The sequence below is a fragment of the Heterodontus francisci genome, chromosome 15 (assembly GCF_036365525.1).
Source record: "Heterodontus francisci isolate sHetFra1 chromosome 15, sHetFra1.hap1, whole genome shotgun sequence".
NCBI classification, from domain to species: domain Eukaryota; kingdom Metazoa; phylum Chordata; class Chondrichthyes; order Heterodontiformes; family Heterodontidae; genus Heterodontus; species Heterodontus francisci.
Window position 1 is genome coordinate 56,207,608 of NC_090385.1, and position 18,288 is coordinate 56,225,895.

Consider the following 18,288-nt stretch of genomic DNA (forward strand, 5'->3'; position numbering starts at 1 on the left):
AAAGCGATTTTTGAAGGATTAAAGGGGAGATGAGGAAAAAGTTTTTCACCCAGAGGGCGGTGGGGATCTGGAACTCGCTGCCTGAAAGGGTGGTAGAGGCAGAAAACCTCATCTAATTGAAAAGGAGCCTGGATATGCACCTGAAGTGCCGTAACCTGCAGGGCTATGGACCAAATGCTGGAAAGTGGGAGTAGGCTGGGTGGCTTGTTTTTCAGGCAGCACAGACACAATGGGCCAAGTGGCCTCTTTCTGTGCCGTAAACGTTCTATGTTCCTAAAACCTCCGAAGCTGCCCCACTGACTAAGCTGCACCTCATTCACCTTGAAAAATGTTTCCCTTTAATTGATAATGCACCTCGGCGTGTCCCTTATAACTTCAGGTTTTTTTTACTCCCTTTGGCAAGTGCACAGAGGAAGTTAAATAGCATCCTGTAGTTACAACAACATTAAGGAATGCACACACATGCTGGATAAGTGTCAGCCATGGCTCAGTTGGTAGCAGTCTTACCACTAAGCTAGAACATTGTGGGTTCAAATTCCACTCCAGGACTTGAGCACCAAACCAAAGCTGATACTCCAGTACAGTACTGAGGGAGAGGTGCTGTCTTTTGGATGAGACATTAAACCAAAGTCCCATCTGCCCTTTCAGGTGGATGTAAAAGATCCCATGGTACTATTTTGGAGAAGAGTAGGTGAGTTTTCCTGGTGTCCTGATCAATATTTATTCCCTCAATCAACATCACAGAAACAGATTATCTGGTTATTATCACATTGCTGTTTGTACGAACTTGGTGTCCGCAAATTGGCTGCTGCATTTCCTATAATTACCACAGTGATCACACTTCAAAAGTACTTCATTGGCTGTAAAGTGTTTTGGGATGCCCTGTAGTCATGAAAGAAACAATATGTAAGTCTTTTATTCTTTATAATGTCTGCCCTTCTATAGTGATGAATGGTGGAAAGAACAGCTTATAAATTCAATTGCACAACATTTGTTTATCCAGGAAGTGATCTAGATAGTATGCTAGGCCTGTCCAAGGGATGCTCGGTGCACATTAGATGTACAGATTAGCTTAACTTTCAATGGAAAGATTGTATCCATTTACCCTTGCCCCTTTATCCACGATGAACACCTACCTCTGCCTCCACAAATATAAGCATTAAGCATGTGTGAGACATATACTAGTCACAACATGTGATGTATGGTCTCTGCCTGAATTTGGGAAAAATGGAAGTCTGGATTTGCTTCCTGCAGGTTTTTGCAACATGTGCCTTCTTAGAAATCACGCAATCCTGCCGAATAAAAAGCCTAATGGCAAAGACAACAGATTAACTTTGGTGCTCAACCGAGTAGAGTGACCTAATTCAAAAGCAAATCCAGCAAAGATGGAATAGCTCCTGTGCACCCTGACCTGCTGTGCTACCCATTTTGTGTCCATTCAGGTCCTGCAGCAGCATGCGAAATCGTCCGAAAAATGGCAAAACTATACTGTCAGTGTACTGAACGTACATGCCACTATTATATGTAGAGATAAAGAATTACAAGTCATGTAAAATATTAACTACTGAAAAGAGAGTGGGGTGAAGTGTGTCCTGGGCAGCAACATCAAATGATAGCGGGTCCACAGCCCATTTTACATCCATGAAAATGAAAATTGCGCGTTGTGCAGTTGAGCCACTTTTCAAGATACCGCCCAAGAGCAACTTCAGTCCGTGTGAGACCAAAATCATAATTAAAAGCCAATAGGGGAAAATGTGCGCATACAAAAAGCACGGGAGGCAGCAAAGAAAAGTAAATAAGGAAATAATAACAAGCAAACACAAATTCTCTGTGAAGGATTCCTTTGGTCTTCGTATGTTGCATTGCAAATACATGGAGAACATTTCCTCAACAAAAACAAGAAATGCTGGATTCACTCAGCAGGTCTGGCAGCATCTGTAGAAAGAGAAGCAGAGTTAACGTTTCGGGTCAGTGACCCTTCTTCGGAACATTTCCTTATCCGGTATTTCTGGCAAATAAGAAACACAGTCTAAAGTATGATACTCACACTTGAACAGAAATACCAAATGATTTTCTTGTGCAATTGGTTATTAGTGAAAACCATTTAAGTAAATAGTCTAAATAAGTTCAAAAGGGTATTGTACTTCTTGAGCAAGCAATCAAGAAAGAGATCAAGCAAACAGGGCCGGGCTCTTGGGCTATTTCCAAATATGGTGATCTCATTCTCATGTAGCGATAATTGATGGGAGGTCAAGGAGATTGGAACAGTTTCCTTCTCAGGATTGCAGTTTGACTGAACCAATCTCTTTCCTTACCATAATACTACTGCCACCCTCTGGAGTTGGGTGGTATCACCAAACAACAGGGCTGTTGTTACTTGGCTGAGGACAAAAAATACATTTTGGCCAATGTTTTGGCTCTCACTGGTTTGGGTCATTTGCCCCTGATTTACTTTGGTTTGGATTATAGATTCAATCAAATTCATGGATTGAGATATGTGGAAAAAGTGTGTTATTTTTATTGACATGCAGGACATTGAGGTAGATTTTAACTTTTGGATGGCCAACCAGCAGAGCACTCCCACGCTGTTTGGAAAATGAAGAGGCCAGTGTGATTTAAAGACCTGATCTTCATTTCAATCTGACCGATGAGCTGCGGTCGCAAAATGGGCATCTGAAGCAGATCATGGCTTTGGGACACAGCAATGATGGCTGTTTAGGACACCGGGCGGCAGGGTATAGGTGAGGCCGAGGGGTGCGAGCCTGCACCAACAGCGGTCTGCAGTACTTCTGCTGCTCCTGGTTTCACTAAAATAAACACAAACTTACCTGTGGATCCTCTTTGGCTAGACTGCCAGCTCAGACTGGACCCAGTCTGTCTGGCACATGCTCCTTGTGTTACTGTCCGAAGATGTCAATCGGGGTTTTTATGTTTTTCATAGCACCCCACCTGAATCGGGGAGTGCTCTGGTCAGTCGGTGGTGGGGGAGCGCGGATTGTCGCATGATGGCAAGGAACAGAACATTAAATTATTGTCCACCATTTCCAGGGCGCTACGCCCTGCTTCTGCAAACTTTCCCATTGAGGGTTATAAAAAGAAATACGAAGCCTTTGAAACGTTTATGTATTATAACATTGGGGTGAATTGGTCAAACTGAAAACAGGCAAGTGAATCGCCAGTCCATTTTATACGCTGCCCATTTAAGTTAATAGAAAAGTAAAGGAGTGTAAAACACGACCACGTTAGTTAACCATTAAACCTAATTATTGTCCTGTAGTTATTGGGAAGTAAGAGACAATTACTGGAAATCAAGGCCAGTCCCAAATAATGTACTCATGCAACTTTAGCCTTTACTGATGGAACAATGAGGAAATCAAGGGAAGTCCTACAGATTCTAATTATGCAAATCTTTGATAATATCGGGTGGAGAGTGGGGAGAGTGAGTGACGTCAGCTTTCGGCTCTCCAGCTCCAAGATGCTATATAAATGTCCAACTCAAGAGCACAATTACATAATTCTCTCAGGAAAAAATTGTCCCGATCGCAAGTGCAAGCTACAAAGAGAAAAGCATCAGAATGTTTTCCAAACTGCAGGTAGATATTTTTGTAGCTCTGAAAAATTAATTTAACCTTTAACCATTTTTGTAATCTTTTTAAAGATTAATTGCTAACACTGATTCATTCTGTTCATCTTTAGAAAATTCAGCCCTGTTTAACAGCTGGAAAGCGATGGCACCATAACATTTCCCACAAAGGTAAATATGCTCCTACCTGGGTTTAGTTTAATAAGACATGAAAATAAAATGATCACTGTTTATCCATTCGTGTATGCTTCCTTTCTGGAGTCAGGTCCACAGCAGGAATGCGACACTGAAGGTGGGAAGGGCCATGCGCTATCCCAGTAATTCTGTCTGCTACAACTCCAGGATTATGCACTGAAAAATAAATGAGTTGAAATACATTCAAACGTACAATAGCGCCAACAACAGAACTAATTCTGTTCTGTGGGAATTAATTCCAGATAGAGCGTCAGATCGATAATGAAGTGACCATAAAGTCGCTGCTGGTTGTTGTGTGAACAGCCCATCTCTCGGATTCTGTAATAAAACCAAAGAAACTAAAAGACATAAACCGGTTCTTATGTTTCAACCTTAACATCGGAGAGCGCTATTAGTCGGAAATGTGATCATATTGGCGGGGAAATCCGAGGAAGAGTTTTTTCTGTAAATGTTTTCGAATATATTCTGGAGGAAAGTATAACTGTTCAAACTGGCGGTTTTAATTTAATCTATTTAAACAAAGGAATCCCTCACACGCACAATTTTATAACTATTATATATTTTTTGTTAGCTTTTGAAGCAGCGGATTTGAAGGAGACTGTGACAAGCAGTTTCGGCTCTTTTGTCTCCGGGGTTGGAGCTGATCGTCTCTCAGATACGGTTTTACAGAGGAGTAAACGCATGATCCTGGATAACATTGGAGTTGGGGTCCTGGGTAGCACCAGCCAAGTTTTTGATATCTGCCTCAATTACTGCCAGGTAATTTACACAAAGAACTAATTTCAAACTTAGAAATAGTCACCGCAACTTCCCGGGCTGAACGAGTATTCCCGACTGCCTTGACATTCCTGCAGTAATATGTCAGCTTCCGCCAAGCACCAAAAGTACCTCTTTAAGCATAACAGCCATCTCAAGGCTTCCAACATAACACTGCATCGTGTACATTCATTTTCGGCTGCGGAAATGCAGCCACGGTTGTCCAGGTAATGTGACAAAATACAAATACAAAAGCGGCTGCCTAACTTGGAGACCTAGTTCAAACTGATTCCTAAAGTTTGTGTGATAAATTTAAGGGGACTGTGAGAATGTAAAACGGGCGATAGCAGATCTCCAGCCCGTTTGACATCTCTCGATTTTTATTTCAATTGATTTCAGTAGATCGCGGATACACACGGATTGGCAGCTCAAGTGTACACAATGCACTGATTACTCATTTAGCAAACATATTGTACCAATGACAGTCACTGTCTGAGCCAACTGACTCAACACAGGCCTTTTCTTAAAGTAAGCAGTCCAATTCCAGCCTTTCTAACCTGTTCCCCTTTCTTCCTTGCACAGCAACTGTTTGCCCAAGACCCGGTCAGCTCGGTGTATGGACGCAAAGGCTTAAAACTTTCTCCTACTCTAGTTGCTTTCGTCAATGGAGTCGCGGTGAGATATTTGTACTCTATCTACGTCCGCTGGGCTTCCCAAAACCAGAAAAGTGACAGAAAAATATTAATGATAAAACTCTCCTCATCTCAACGGATTCTTCTGGCATTTCCTGTTGTTTTCATTGAGTTAATCTGAATGTTGCCTCTTCTTCATCCTCAGGCCCACTCGATGGATTTCGACGATACCTGGCACCCTGCCACCCATCCCTCAGGAGCTGTTCTGCCCGCCCTCCTAGCTGCTGCCCAAATGCTGCCTGCAAACTCCAAACCCAGTGGTCTTGACTTCCTGCTGGCCTTTAATGTGGGCATTGAAATTCAGGGCAGGTTAATGCGCTTCTCCCAAGAGGCGAACAATATCCCTAAAAGGTAAGCTTCTGACACTGAACTCAAAACATTTGCACAGCACTGCGGGCCAGATTTTGTGACCAGCGACGAAAAAAACGGCGCTAGCCATTCATTTCACTAAAACTCGCACAATGACTTTCTATGGGATTTTGCGTTAGAGTATTTGGTGATTAGAAATCCGAAACTGTCTGGCACCCTCTACAGGGGATCTGGAATCTGTGTGAACAAGGCAAGCAACTTGGTATTTCCTTAACCAATCAAATTAAAAACTCCCGACCGTGACATGCAAAGTCTAAACAGGAAGTGTAAATTTAATGTGATGCCAAATCATGTACAGAAAACAAAAGGTGGGATTGAGAGAGAGAGATAAAAAGATAGAAAACGTTTAAAAAAAATCAACAATAATTAAAATCAGAAGGAATAAGACTCCCCAATTTTCAGGGCCAGGGAGGTTTTTGGACAGTAATTAAGACTTAGTTAAAAAAATCACTTGGATTGGAATAGAGACGCCCTAATGTTTTTTGGGTATTTAGTGGGTAACTAGTGGTTAAGTGTCACAACCTCATGGCCTTCATGTATTTGAATGCCAAGCACAAATTAGGCAGCAACTTCATAATTTTTCTGTTCAACTGCTCATGTGCAGATTCCAGAAGTTGCTGCATGATCATTAATATTATGCTATTTATACACAAAAAGCAGGCAATAAAACAGCATAACACACCCGAAAGAATACATTTCAACCTCTAGGTTACAACCCACAAAAATTACCAGTTTTATTACGGTTCATTAAGAACATTGATATAAATGGCTGATCCGTGGGCAGTGAGGTCCTAAGAACATAAGAACATAAGAAACAGGAGCAGGAGTAGGCCATTCAGCCCCTCAAGCCTGCCGCGCCAATCAATAAGATCATGACTGATCTGTCCTAGGCCTCAACTCCTCTTTCGGGCCTGCTCCGCCTAACCCTCGACTCCCCGAGCTTTCAAAAATCTGTCTACCTCCTCCTTAAATACATTTAGTGACCTAGCCTCTACAACTCTCTGAGGCAGAGAATTCCAGAGATTCACCACCCTCTGAACATAGAACATAGAACAGTACAGCACAGTACAGGCCCTTCGGCCCACAATGTTGTGCCGACCCTTTAACCTACTCTAAGATCAAACTACCTACATACCCTTCATTCTACTATCATCCATGTACCTATCCAAGAGTCGCTTAAATGTCCCTAATGTATCTGCTTCTAATACCACCGCTGGCAGTGCATTCCACGCACCCACCACTCTCTGTGTAAAGAACCTACCTCTGACATCGCCCCGAAACCTTCCTCCAATCACCTTAAAATTATGCCCCCTGGTGATAGCCCTTTCCGCCCTGGGAAAAAGTCTCTGGCTATCCACTCTATCTATGCCTCTCATCATCTTGTACACCTCTATCAAGTCACCTCTCATCCTTCTTCGCTCCAATGAGAAAAGCCCTAGCTCCCTCAACCTTTCTTCATAAGACATGCCCTCCAGTCCAGGCAGCATCCTGGTAAATCTCCTCTGCACCCTCTCTAAAGCTTCCACATCCTTCCTAAAATGAGGTGACCAGAACTGAACAAAATATTCCAAGTGTGGTGTAACCAGGGCTTTATAGAGCTGCAGCATAACCTCGCGGCTCTTAAACTCAATCCCCCTGTTAATGAAAGCCAACACCCCACACGCCGCCTTAACAACCCTATCAACTTGGGTGGCAACTTTGAGGGATCTATGGACGTGGACCCCAAGATCCCTCTGTTCCTCCACACTGCCAAGAATCCTGTCTTTAAGCCTGTATTCTGCATTCAAATTCGACCTTCCAAAATGAATCACTTCACACTTTTCCAGGTTGAACTCCATCTGCCACTTCTCAGCCCAGTTCTGCATCCTGTCAATGTCCCGTTGCAACCTACAACAGCCCTCCACACTATCCACAACTCCAATAACCTTTGTGTCATCGGCAAACTTACTAACCCAGCCTTCCACTTCCTCATCCGAGTCATTTATAAAAATCACAAAGAGCAGAGGTCCCAGAACAGATCCCTACGGAACACCACTGGTCAACGAGCTCCAGGCTGAATACTTTCCATCTACTACCACCCTCTGTCTTCGATGGGCCAGCCAATTCTGTATCCAGACAGCCAAATTTCCCTGTATCCCATGCCTCGTTACTTTCTGAATGAGCCTACCACGGGGAACCTTATCAAACGCCTTGCTAAAATCCATATACACCACATCCACTGCTCTTCCTTCATCAATGTGTTTTGTCACATCCTCAAAGAATTCAATAAGGCTTGTGAGGCATGACCTGCCCCTCACAAAGCCATACTAACTGTCTCTAATCAAACCATGCTTTTCCAAGTAATCATAAATCCTGTCTCTCAGAATCCTCTCCAATAATTTGCCCACTACCGACGTAAGACTGACTGGTCTATAATTCCCAGGGTTATCCCTATTCCCTTTCTTGAACAAGGGAATAACATTTGCCACCCTCCAAGCATCTGGTACTACTCCAGTGGACAGTGAAGATGCAAAGATCATCGCCAAAGGCACGGCAATCTCTTCCCTCGCTTCCCGTAATATCCTTGGGTATATACCGTCTGGCCCCGGGGACTTATCTGTCCTCATATCTTTCAAAATTTCCAGCACATCCTCCCTCTTAACCTCAACCTGTTCAAGCATATCAGCCTGTTCCACGCTGTCCTCACAAACGACCAGGTTCCTCTCACTAGTGAATACTGAAGCAAAGTATCCATTTAGGACCTCCCCTACCTCCTCCGACTCCAGGCACAAGTTCCCTCCACTATCCCTGATCGGCCCTACCCTCACTCTGGCCATCCTCTTGTTCCTCACATAAGTGTAGAACGCCTTGGGATTTTCCTTAATCCTACCCGCCAAGACTTTTTCATGTCCCCTTCTAGCTCTCCTAAGTCCATTCTTCAGTTCCTTCCTGGCTACCTTGTAACCCTCTAGAGCCCTGTCTGATCCTTGCTTCCTCAACCTTAAGTAAGCTTCCTTCTTCCTCTTGACTAGCTGTTCCACATCTCTTGTCATCCAAGGTTCCTTTAGCCTACCATCCCTTCCTTGCCTCATCGGGACAAACCTATCCAGCAGTCGCAGCAAGTGCTCCCTAAACAACCTCCACATTTCTGTCGTGCATTTCCCTGAGAACATCTGTTCCCAATTTAAGCTCCCCAGTTCCTGCCTAATAGCATTGTAATTCCCCCTCCCCCAATTAAATATTTTCCCATCCCGTCTGCTCCTATCCCTCTCCATGACTATAGTAAAGGTCAGGGAGTTGTGATCACTATCAACGAAATGCTCTCCCACCGAGAGATCTGCCATCTGGCCTGGTTCGTTGCCAAGCACCAAATCCAATATAGCCTCCCCTCTAGTCGGCCTATCTACATATTGAGTCAGGAAACCTTCCTGGACACACCTGACAAAAACTGCTCCATCCAAACTATTTGCACTAAGGAGGTTCCAATCAATATTAGGGAAGTTGAAGTCACCCATGACAACAACCCTGTTATTTCTGCACCTTTCCAAAATCTGCCTCCCAATCTGTTCCTCCGTGTCTCTGTTGCTATTGGGGTTCTATAGAAAACTCCCAATAAAGTGACTGCTCCTTTCCTGTTTCTGACTTCCACCCGTGCTGACTCAGTGGACAAACCCTCCTCGACGATCTCCCTTTCTGCAGCTGTGATACTATCCCTGATTAGCAATGCCACTCCCCCACCTCTTTTACCTCCCTCCCTATTCCTTTTGAAACATCTAAACCCCGGAACATCCAACATCCATTCCTGCCCCTGTGATATCCAAGTCTCCGTAATGGCCACAACATCGTAGTTCCAAGTACTGATCCATGCTCTAAGTTCATCACCCTTATTCCTGACACTTCTTCCGTTAAAATAGACACACTTCAATCCATCATACTGGCTGCAACTTTGCCCTGTCAACTGTCTAACCTTCCTCGCAGACTCTCTGCACTCTGTATCTGCCTGTTCAACAGCTACCCTATCCACTGTTCCGTAGCTCCGGTTCCCATCCCCCTGCCAAACTAGCTTAAACCCTCCCGAAGAGCTCTAGCAAACCTTCCGCCCAGGATATTGGTGCCCCTCCAGTTCAGATGCAACCCGTCCTTCTTGTACAGGTCCCACCTTCCCCAGAAGGTATCCCAATGATCCACATATCTGAAGCCCTCCCTCCTACACCAGCTCTGTAGCCACGTGTTCAGCTGTACTCACTCTCTGTTTCTAGCCTCACTAGCACGTGGCACCGGTATCAATCCTGAGATTACTACTCTGCCCGTCCTGCTTTTCAGCTTCCAACCTAACTCCCTATATTCGCTTTTCAGGTCCTCATCCCTTCTCCTCGCTATGTCATTGGTACCAATATGTACCACGATCTCTGGCTGCTCCCCCTCCCCCTTAAGAATCCTGTAGACTCGATCCGAGACATCCCTGACCCTGGCACCCGGGAGGCAACATACCATCTGGGAGTCTCGTTCGCGACCACAGAATCTCCTGTCTGTCCCTCTAACCATTGAATCTCCTATCACTATCACTCTCCTATTCTCCCCCCTTCCCTTCTGAGCCACAGAGCCAGGCTCAGTGCCAGAGACCTGGCCGCTGTGGCTTTCCCCAGTAGGTCGTTCCCCACCCCCCCGCCCCAACAGTATCCAAAACGGTATACTTATTATTGAGGGGAACGGCCACAGGGGATCCCTGCACTGTGTGCCTGTTCCCTTTCCCTCCCCTGACGGTCACCCAGCTACCTTTATCCTGCAACTTAGGTGCCACTACTTCCCTATAACTGCTCTCTATCACCCCCTCAGCCTCCTGAATGATCCGAAGTTCATCCAGCTCCAGTTCCCTAACGCGGTCTGTGAGGAGCTGGAGTTGGGTGCACTTCTCGCAGGTGAAGTCAGCAGGGACACAAGTGGTGACCCTTACCTCCCACATCCTGCAAGAGGAGCATGCAACTGCCCTAGCTTCCATCCCCTCTGCTCTAAATTGACAAGAGAGAATAAAAAAAAAGGAAAACCTTACCTTACCAAACCCTCCACACAAGAGTCCTTTCTTTTTGGTTAGAGGAGGAGGAGGATGGGTGGGAGACACTACATGTGTAGTGTTTCGAGTTTAGCCACTGCCCAAATATATAAGTTCACTTAACCAGCAGTCCCCGTGTCCGCCGAATCACGAGGTAAGTACTTTATAGCTCAACTTACCTTCCCGTTTCTGGTGCGTTTTTTGAAAACTCTGGTCCTGCTGCTCCTCGGACTGTTCTGGCTCCTCTCACTCTCTCTCTCACGGCTTGTGGCGCGTTTTTTGTTTAAACCTCCGGTCCTGCTGCTCCTTGGGCTGGTCTGGCTCCTCTCACTCTCTCCCTCACGGGTTTTGGCACGCTTTTTGAAACCTCCGGTCCTGTTGCTCCTCGGGCTGTTCTGGCTCCTCTCTCTCTCTCTGTCTCACGGGTTTTGGCGCGGTTTTTTTTTTAAACCTCCGGTCCTGCTGCTCCTCGGGCTGTTTTGTGCAATATCTCATTTGTGGCACCTTATCAAACGCCTTCTGAAAATCCAAATACACTACATCTGCTGGTTCCCCTTTATCCACTCTGCTTGTGATATCCTCAAAGAAGTCTGACAAATCTGTCAGACATGATTTCCCTTTCATAAAACCACTTTGACTCTGCTTGATTGCATTATGTTTTTCTAAATGTCCTGCTATTTCTTCCTTAATAATGGACTCTAGCATTTTCCCAATGACTGATGTTAAGCTAACTGGTCTGTAGTTTCCTGCTTTCTGTCTCCCTCCTTTCTTGAATAGGGGTGTCACATTAGCGGTTTTCCAATCCTCTGGTACCCTACCGGAATCCAGTGAGTTTTGGTATATTTTGAACGATGCCTCCACTTTCTCTGCAGCCATTTCTTTTAAAACCCTTGGGTGCAGGCCATCAGGTCCTGGCGACTTGTCTGCCTTTAGTCCCATCAGTTTCTCCAACACCTTTTCCATCATGATAGAGATTGTTACAAGTTCCTCCCTCCCATTTACACCTTGCTCATCTATTATTGTTGGGATGAATATAGTGTCCTCCACCATGAAGACCGATGCGAAATATTGGTTTAAATTATCTTTCATTTCCCTGTCATTAATTCCCCAGTATCATCCTTTAAGTGTCCCACACTTACTTCAGCTACTGTCTTCCTTTTAATATACCCGTAGAAGCTCTTACTGTTTGTTTTTATATTTCTTGCCAATTTACTCTCATAATCAATTTTCTCCCTCTTTATTAGTATTTTAGTCATCCGCTGCTGGTTTCTAAAAAATTCCCAGTCCTCTGGCTGACCACTCATTTTTGCTGCATTGTATGCCTTTGTTTTGATTTGATACTCTCCTTAACTTCCTTTGTTATCCACGGGTGGTTCATTGTTCTCTTCGAGTCCTTCCTTCTGATTGGAATAAATGTTTGCTGAGTGTTATGAAATATCTGCTTAAACGTCTGCCACTGCTCATCTACTGACTTCCCCTGTAGTCTATCTTCCCAGCCCGCTTTAGACAACTCTTTCTTCATACCTCTGTAATTGCCCTTGTTTAAGTTGAAGACACTGGTTTGAGTCCTGAGTTGCTCACCCTGAAACTGAATTTGAAATTCTACCATGTTATGATCGCTTCCCCCTAAAGGATCCTTAACTATGAGATCTCTTATTAATCCTCCCTCATTACACATTACCAAATCTAAAATAGCCTGTTCCCTGGTACGTTCTGCAACGTATTGCTCTAAGTAACAATCCCTGAGGCACTCTACAAATTCGTCTTCCATGCTACCCTTGCCAATTTGATTTGTCCAGTCTATATACAGATTAAAATAACCCATGATAATTGCAGTGCCCTTCTTACACACCTCCATTATTTCCTGATTAATATCTTGTCCTACAGACAGGCAACTCTTCGGGGGGCCTGTGGACCACTCCCACCCGTGATTTTTTTTCCCTTGCTATTCCTTATTTCCACCCAAACTGATTCTACATCATGATCTATTACACCTATATCATTACTCACAACTGCACTGATCCCTTCCTTTAATAACAAAGCTACCCCACCTCCTTTTCCTTTCTGCCTATTCTCCGGAAGATCAAGTATCGTTGAACATTAAGATGCCAGTCCTGGTCATCCTGCAACCAAGTCTCAGTGATAGCTATCAAATCACATTTATTTATTTCTATCTGTGCCGTCAGCTAATCTATCTTGTTACAAATGCTATGTGCATTCAGATAAAGAGCCTTAAGCTTTGACTTTTTACCATTTTTACCTACTCTGGTTTGAATTTCTGCTGTACTCGTATGCTTATATTTTCTGTCCCTTCCTGTCGCACTCTGATTAATGTATACTCCTTCACTACCCTGCACCTCTGCTGTCTCGTCACTTTTCAACTTTTTAAGCTTCCTTTCAAATGAACCCTCTACCCCACTACTTATTTTAAAGCCTTATCTACAACCATAATTATACAATTCGCCAGGACACTGGTCCCAGCATGGTTCAAGTGAAGCCCATCCCAACGGAACAGCTCTCTCATTTCCCAGTATTTGTGCCAGTGCCCCATGAATCGGAACCCATTTCTCCCACACCAATCTTTGAGCCACACATTTACCTCTCTAATCTTGTTTACCCTATGCCAATTTGCACGTGGCTCAGGTAGTAATCCGGAGATTATTACCTTTGTGGTTCTGCTTTTTAATTTAGCCCCAAGTTGCTCATAGTCCCTCAGCAGAACCTCTTTCCTAGTCCTACCTATGTCGTTGGTACCTATGTGGACCACGACAACTGGATCTTTTTCCTCCCACTCCAAGTTCCTCTCCAGCCCAGAAGAGATGTCCTTAACCTTGGCACCAGGTAGGCAACACAGCCTTCGGGACTCGCTATCTTTGCTGCAGAGAACAGTATCTACTCCCCTAACTATACTATCCCCTATTACTACTACATTTCTCTTTTCTCCCCCGCACTTGAATGGTGCTCTGAACCACGGTGCTGTGGTTAGTTCGCTCATCCTCCCTACAGTCTGTGCCCTTGTCCACACTGGAAGCAAGAACCTCATACCTCTTGGATAAGGGTTCTGGCTGAGGCTCCTCCAAAGCTAAATTCTGGATCCCCATACCTGCCTCACTTGCAGTCACACTCTCCTGTCTCTGACCACTGGCTGAATTCAAGGTAGTTAATCTAAGGGGTGTGACTGTCTCCTGAAACAGTGTCCAGGTAGCTCTCCCCCTCCCTGATGTGTCGCAGTGTCCACAGCTCGGACTCCAGCTCATCAACTCTGAGCCGAAGTTCGTCGAGCAGCCAACATTTGCTACAGATGTGGTCACCATGGATCGCACCGGTGTTCACCAGCTCCCACATACTACAGCTGCAACACTTCGCCTGCCCAGCCATCTCTATTCTATTTAATTAATTAATTTGGATCGCAGTATTTCAAAAAAAACTATTTCAGTGTACTCTTACCCTGTAAAAACGTCGCCTGATTTAAATCACTTGGCCAAAACTTAAAAAAACACAAGAGACACAGAAGAAAGAAATACCCACTTACCAGCTCTCTTGTGACATCACACTTCAATTTTTGCTCGTCAAGCAGATCCACAGAACAGAACAGAATAAGAACAGAGCCCTCTCGCTGCCGCCGCTCTCACCGCTACTTCTGGTCTCGGGCCTCGGCTCCTCTCGCCTGTTCCCGCTCTCACCACTGCTTCTGGTCTCGGGCCTCGGCTCCTTTTATTTCCCGACTCCCCTCGCCTGTTCCCGCTCTTACCGCTGCTTCTGGTCCTTGGAAGCTTTAGCAAAGGATCTGACTTGAACAACTAATCACAATAAAACTGTTAATTCTGTTGAATTCAAGTGTTTATTACTCTGTAATAAGAAATAAGCAAAAGGATCAGATGCTTGAATATCTTTTCTTTTTATTTAACAGATTTCACCCTCCCAGTGTGGTTGGGACAATAGGCAGTGCGGCAGCCATAGCTAAATTCCTATCACTGAACCCTAATCAGTGTGTCAATGCCCTGGCTATTGCAGCTTCACTCTCAGGGGCACCAATGGCTAATGCAGCCACTCAGGCAAAACCCATCCATGTTGGCAATGCCGCACGGCTGGGCTTTGAGGCAGCTCTCCTTGCTTCTAAAGGAATGGTGGGAAATGCAAAAATTCTGGACAATACCCCTGGCTGCTTTGGATTTTCTGCTTTCTATGGTGACTATGAACCTCAGGAAATAGCACCACTTGAACAGACACGTTTTCTGCTGGAGGACCAAGACATTGCATTTAAGAGATTCCCTGCTCATCTGGGCATGCACTGGGTGGTAGATGCTGCTGCCTCAGTCAGACAGTTGGCAACTGCCAATGATGGTGCTTTTTCACCCTCTATGATTGATAGAATTATTCTCCGTGTCCCCATTTCCCGATACATCAACAGGCCATTCCCAGAGACAGAACATGAGGCTCGCCATTCCTTCCAATTTAATGCCTGCTCTGCATTGTTGGATGGTGATGTGAGCATTGAATCATTCAGTGAAAGTAAACTCCAACGAGATGATCTCAATGAGTTACTTAACAAGGTGGAACTTCAGCATCCTGAAGATAACTTGGCCAGTTTTGAGAAGATGTATGGAGAAGTGGTTCTAGTCCTGAAGAACAGAGATGTGTTCAGTGGAAAATGTGACACCTTCTACGGACACTGGAGAAACCCACTGTCTAGAGAATCACTACTCAACAAATTCAAAAATAATGCTTCATATGTGTTGGAGCAGGAGAAAATAGAAGCAATTATCGACACAGTTGAGAACCTTGAAGAAGTGAGGGATAGTTCAACTTTAACTTCTTATTTGCAATGAAAAATGTCAACTTCTTTGCACTAATGTTTAAACATAAGTTAGCAGGTTGATCATGGATTATCATATTTGATCAGCAATATGTAATCAGCACTATAAGGATTTAAACCCTGAAACTATTGGGACTGAAAATGGTGGTATTAGAGTCTACTATCAGAAGTGCAATGGGGCGAGACTTCCTCCACTGTCTGATCAGATCTGGGACAACCAGCCAAATTTCCAGGAATGGGTTATTTTAATGTTTGGGACGGCAGCCCACACTTATGGATGCAGCAAGTTGGTTAAAAAAAAAATCACTGCAGGGAACAAAGAAGCTGTCGTCACAAGGTAATCGACCGTTAGGAAGATATTACCTTTTACTTTTGGGGTCTTTCATATGCCCATAATGGCATCTATGGGTCATTTTAATTCCCCAATGTTGGTGGCAGCTGGAAGATGAGTAATGGCCTCAAAATGGGGTTGGTAGATTTAGCTCCTTGTATGCCGATGAGCGGCCTGCTGGAACTTCAACATGGACCTATCACTAGATGGTCCCTTCTATTATGTATTTCAAAGTTCTGTGATGTATATTGAACACTGATTGCCATTTTAGGAGACAGCTATGCACTTGCTGATAGTTCCATGCGCGAAGCAGCTGAAGAGGCTGAGCAAAAATGATTTCAAATAATCTGGGCTGCTGCTGGCTTTGGAACCCTTCCCACATACCCACACTTACCTTGCTGCCAGCTGCCCCAACCCAATATTGGCCAGCCTACATCCACCGCACTGCATCAACTTGCCCATTTGGTGCCCCTCAGCTCCCCAATTTGATGTAAATGAGATGGAAGCCTCAAAATCATGACTGCTGCTTTGCAACTGTAATGGGTAGCCAGCCAGCACGCTCTGCCAGCTGGTCATGTAAAAGTTGAAATTGACCCCCATGTCTGTACTCTACAGGCGTGGCTTCTGTGGACTTAAAGAGCTTGTGAATTTGGAATTCCCAGGATAGCCTGGGAACATTCTCAGATATATCCCTAAACCTGGGTGGGAAAGTGGAAGCCTTGACTGCCCTTTGTTTGGAATTTATAAAATCCAGTGAATCTGGATTCTACCAAAAATATGGGTGATCTTCCCAAGTTCCAGCCTCTCCCACCCCAGAAGTTTCAGCCTCATTATGTTTCCCACTTGTTTTCCTGAACCTTGATGTTTGCACGTATATGTAAAGGTAATAATTGACTGTAAAATATGTAATTTATTTAATATGAATGAATATTGAAATATTTAGGAAATATTTGTTTTGGATTCGAACATGTTTGTTACATGATGCCCTGATAATTATGTAATTAAAACTTACACATTCTAATAGAACACCTTACACAGCAAGTACAGCAGTGAAGTACAAAATAATTGGGCACTTGTATTGGTTTTTTACCTCAAATAATGTGATGCTATTGGATCTCAGGGTACATTTACAGTACAAGTTTAGCTTAGGAGCAAAGCAATTTCAGCATCAGTCTGACATTAAACTTGCGAAACATCGGGTGACGAGGCCTGAATGGGCATCAAACTGAAGAGGAGCAAGACTTCTTCCTTCAGGAAATTTCATTTCACTTCATTCTGGTGTCCAGCCAGACCCTGACTCCAGATTAAGGCTGCATTCATACCATAACTGCAGCATGGTTGCAAATCAAAGCTGATTTGAACTGACACTACAGTTATCTTGAAAATGCATCCTTTCTATTCCAAAGGTGTCATGTCATAGATTATACATTTTGCATGTAATTCAATGCATCTTTATTTTTGTTGTTTTGATTAACCAATAACATATTGCATTTCAAATATTTGTTAATTTTAGTAACATTGCATTAAACAATATGACAATTATTTGTTGGCTTATGTTGATAACGTTCATTTTCCTAAATGCATGCTTCTTATGCAGAGATAAAAGCAAAATACTGCGGATGTTGGAAATCTGAAATAAAAACAAGAAATGCTGGAAATACTCAGCAGGTCTGGCAGCATCTGTGGAGAGAGAAGCAGAGTTGATGTGCTGCCAGACCTCCTGAGTATTTCCAGCATTTCTTGTTTTTACTTCTTATGCAGAGACTTGCCCACTGGAAACACTTTTTGGAAATCACAGGTACTTCAAATGTCTGACTAATGATGATGTTTGATGCTCCCTCAGAAGCATCCCAATCACAGTGTGTCCACATTTCAGTCACACTGGATCAGCAACGTGCAGATAAAGCATTGTGCCATTAATGCAAAGACAAATATAGCTTTCATATAGAAAAGAACTTCATATCCAGTGAAGCTAACAGTCAGTTACAGCCTGAAACATGAGGCGGTGAAGTAGTGGTATTGTCACTAATAACCCAGAGACCAAATGTATTACTCTGGGGACATGGGTTCGAATTCCACCACAGCAGAAGGTGGTTTTGAATTCAATTAATAAATCTGGAATTAAAAGCTAGTATAATGATGGCCACAAAACCACTGTTGATTGTTGTAAAACCCATCTGGTTCACTATTGTCCTTTAGGGAAGGAAATCTACTGTCCTCACTTGGTCAGGCCTACATGTGACTTCAGACTCAGAGCAATATGGTTGACTCTTAAATGCCCTCTGAAATGGCCTAGCAAGCCACTCAGTTATATCTAACTACTACAAAGTCAATAAGGAATGAAACCGGGCATACCACCTGGCATTGAACTAGGCACCGGAAATGACAACGTCAAACCCAACCCTGTTGACCCTGCAAAGTCCTCCTTACTAACATTTGGGGGCTAGTACCAAAGTTGGGAGAGCTGTTCCACAGACTAGACAAGCAACTGTCTGACATAGTCATACTCACAGAAAA

General features: G+C 44.0%; 1 protein-coding gene across 1 annotated transcript; it reads left to right on the forward strand.

Annotated features, from left to right (window-relative positions):
- Positions 1–3,510: 3,510 nt before the first annotated feature.
- irg1l (immunoresponsive gene 1, like) lies at positions 3,511–17,243 on the forward strand. The gene is made up of 6 exons (XM_068047983.1): positions 3,511–3,593; positions 3,697–3,754; positions 4,350–4,537; positions 5,117–5,209; positions 5,372–5,577; positions 14,535–17,243. Exons 1-6 carry the CDS (start codon positions 3,576–3,578, stop codon positions 15,451–15,453), a joined length of 1,482 nt encoding a protein of 493 aa, XP_067904084.1. The 5' UTR covers positions 3,511–3,575; the 3' UTR covers positions 15,454–17,243.
- Positions 17,244–18,288: the final 1,045 nt, after the last annotated feature.

Excerpts from the sequence above, each read along its gene's own strand:
- irg1l (XM_068047983.1), top strand. Across the intron at positions 5,210-5,371 it reads CTTTCGTCAATGGAGTCGCG|GCCCACTCGATGGATTTCGA; the intron begins GTGAGATATTTG and ends CTTCATCCTCAG. Across the intron at positions 5,578-14,534 it reads GCGAACAATATCCCTAAAAG|ATTTCACCCTCCCAGTGTGG; the intron begins GTAAGCTTCTGA and ends TTTATTTAACAG.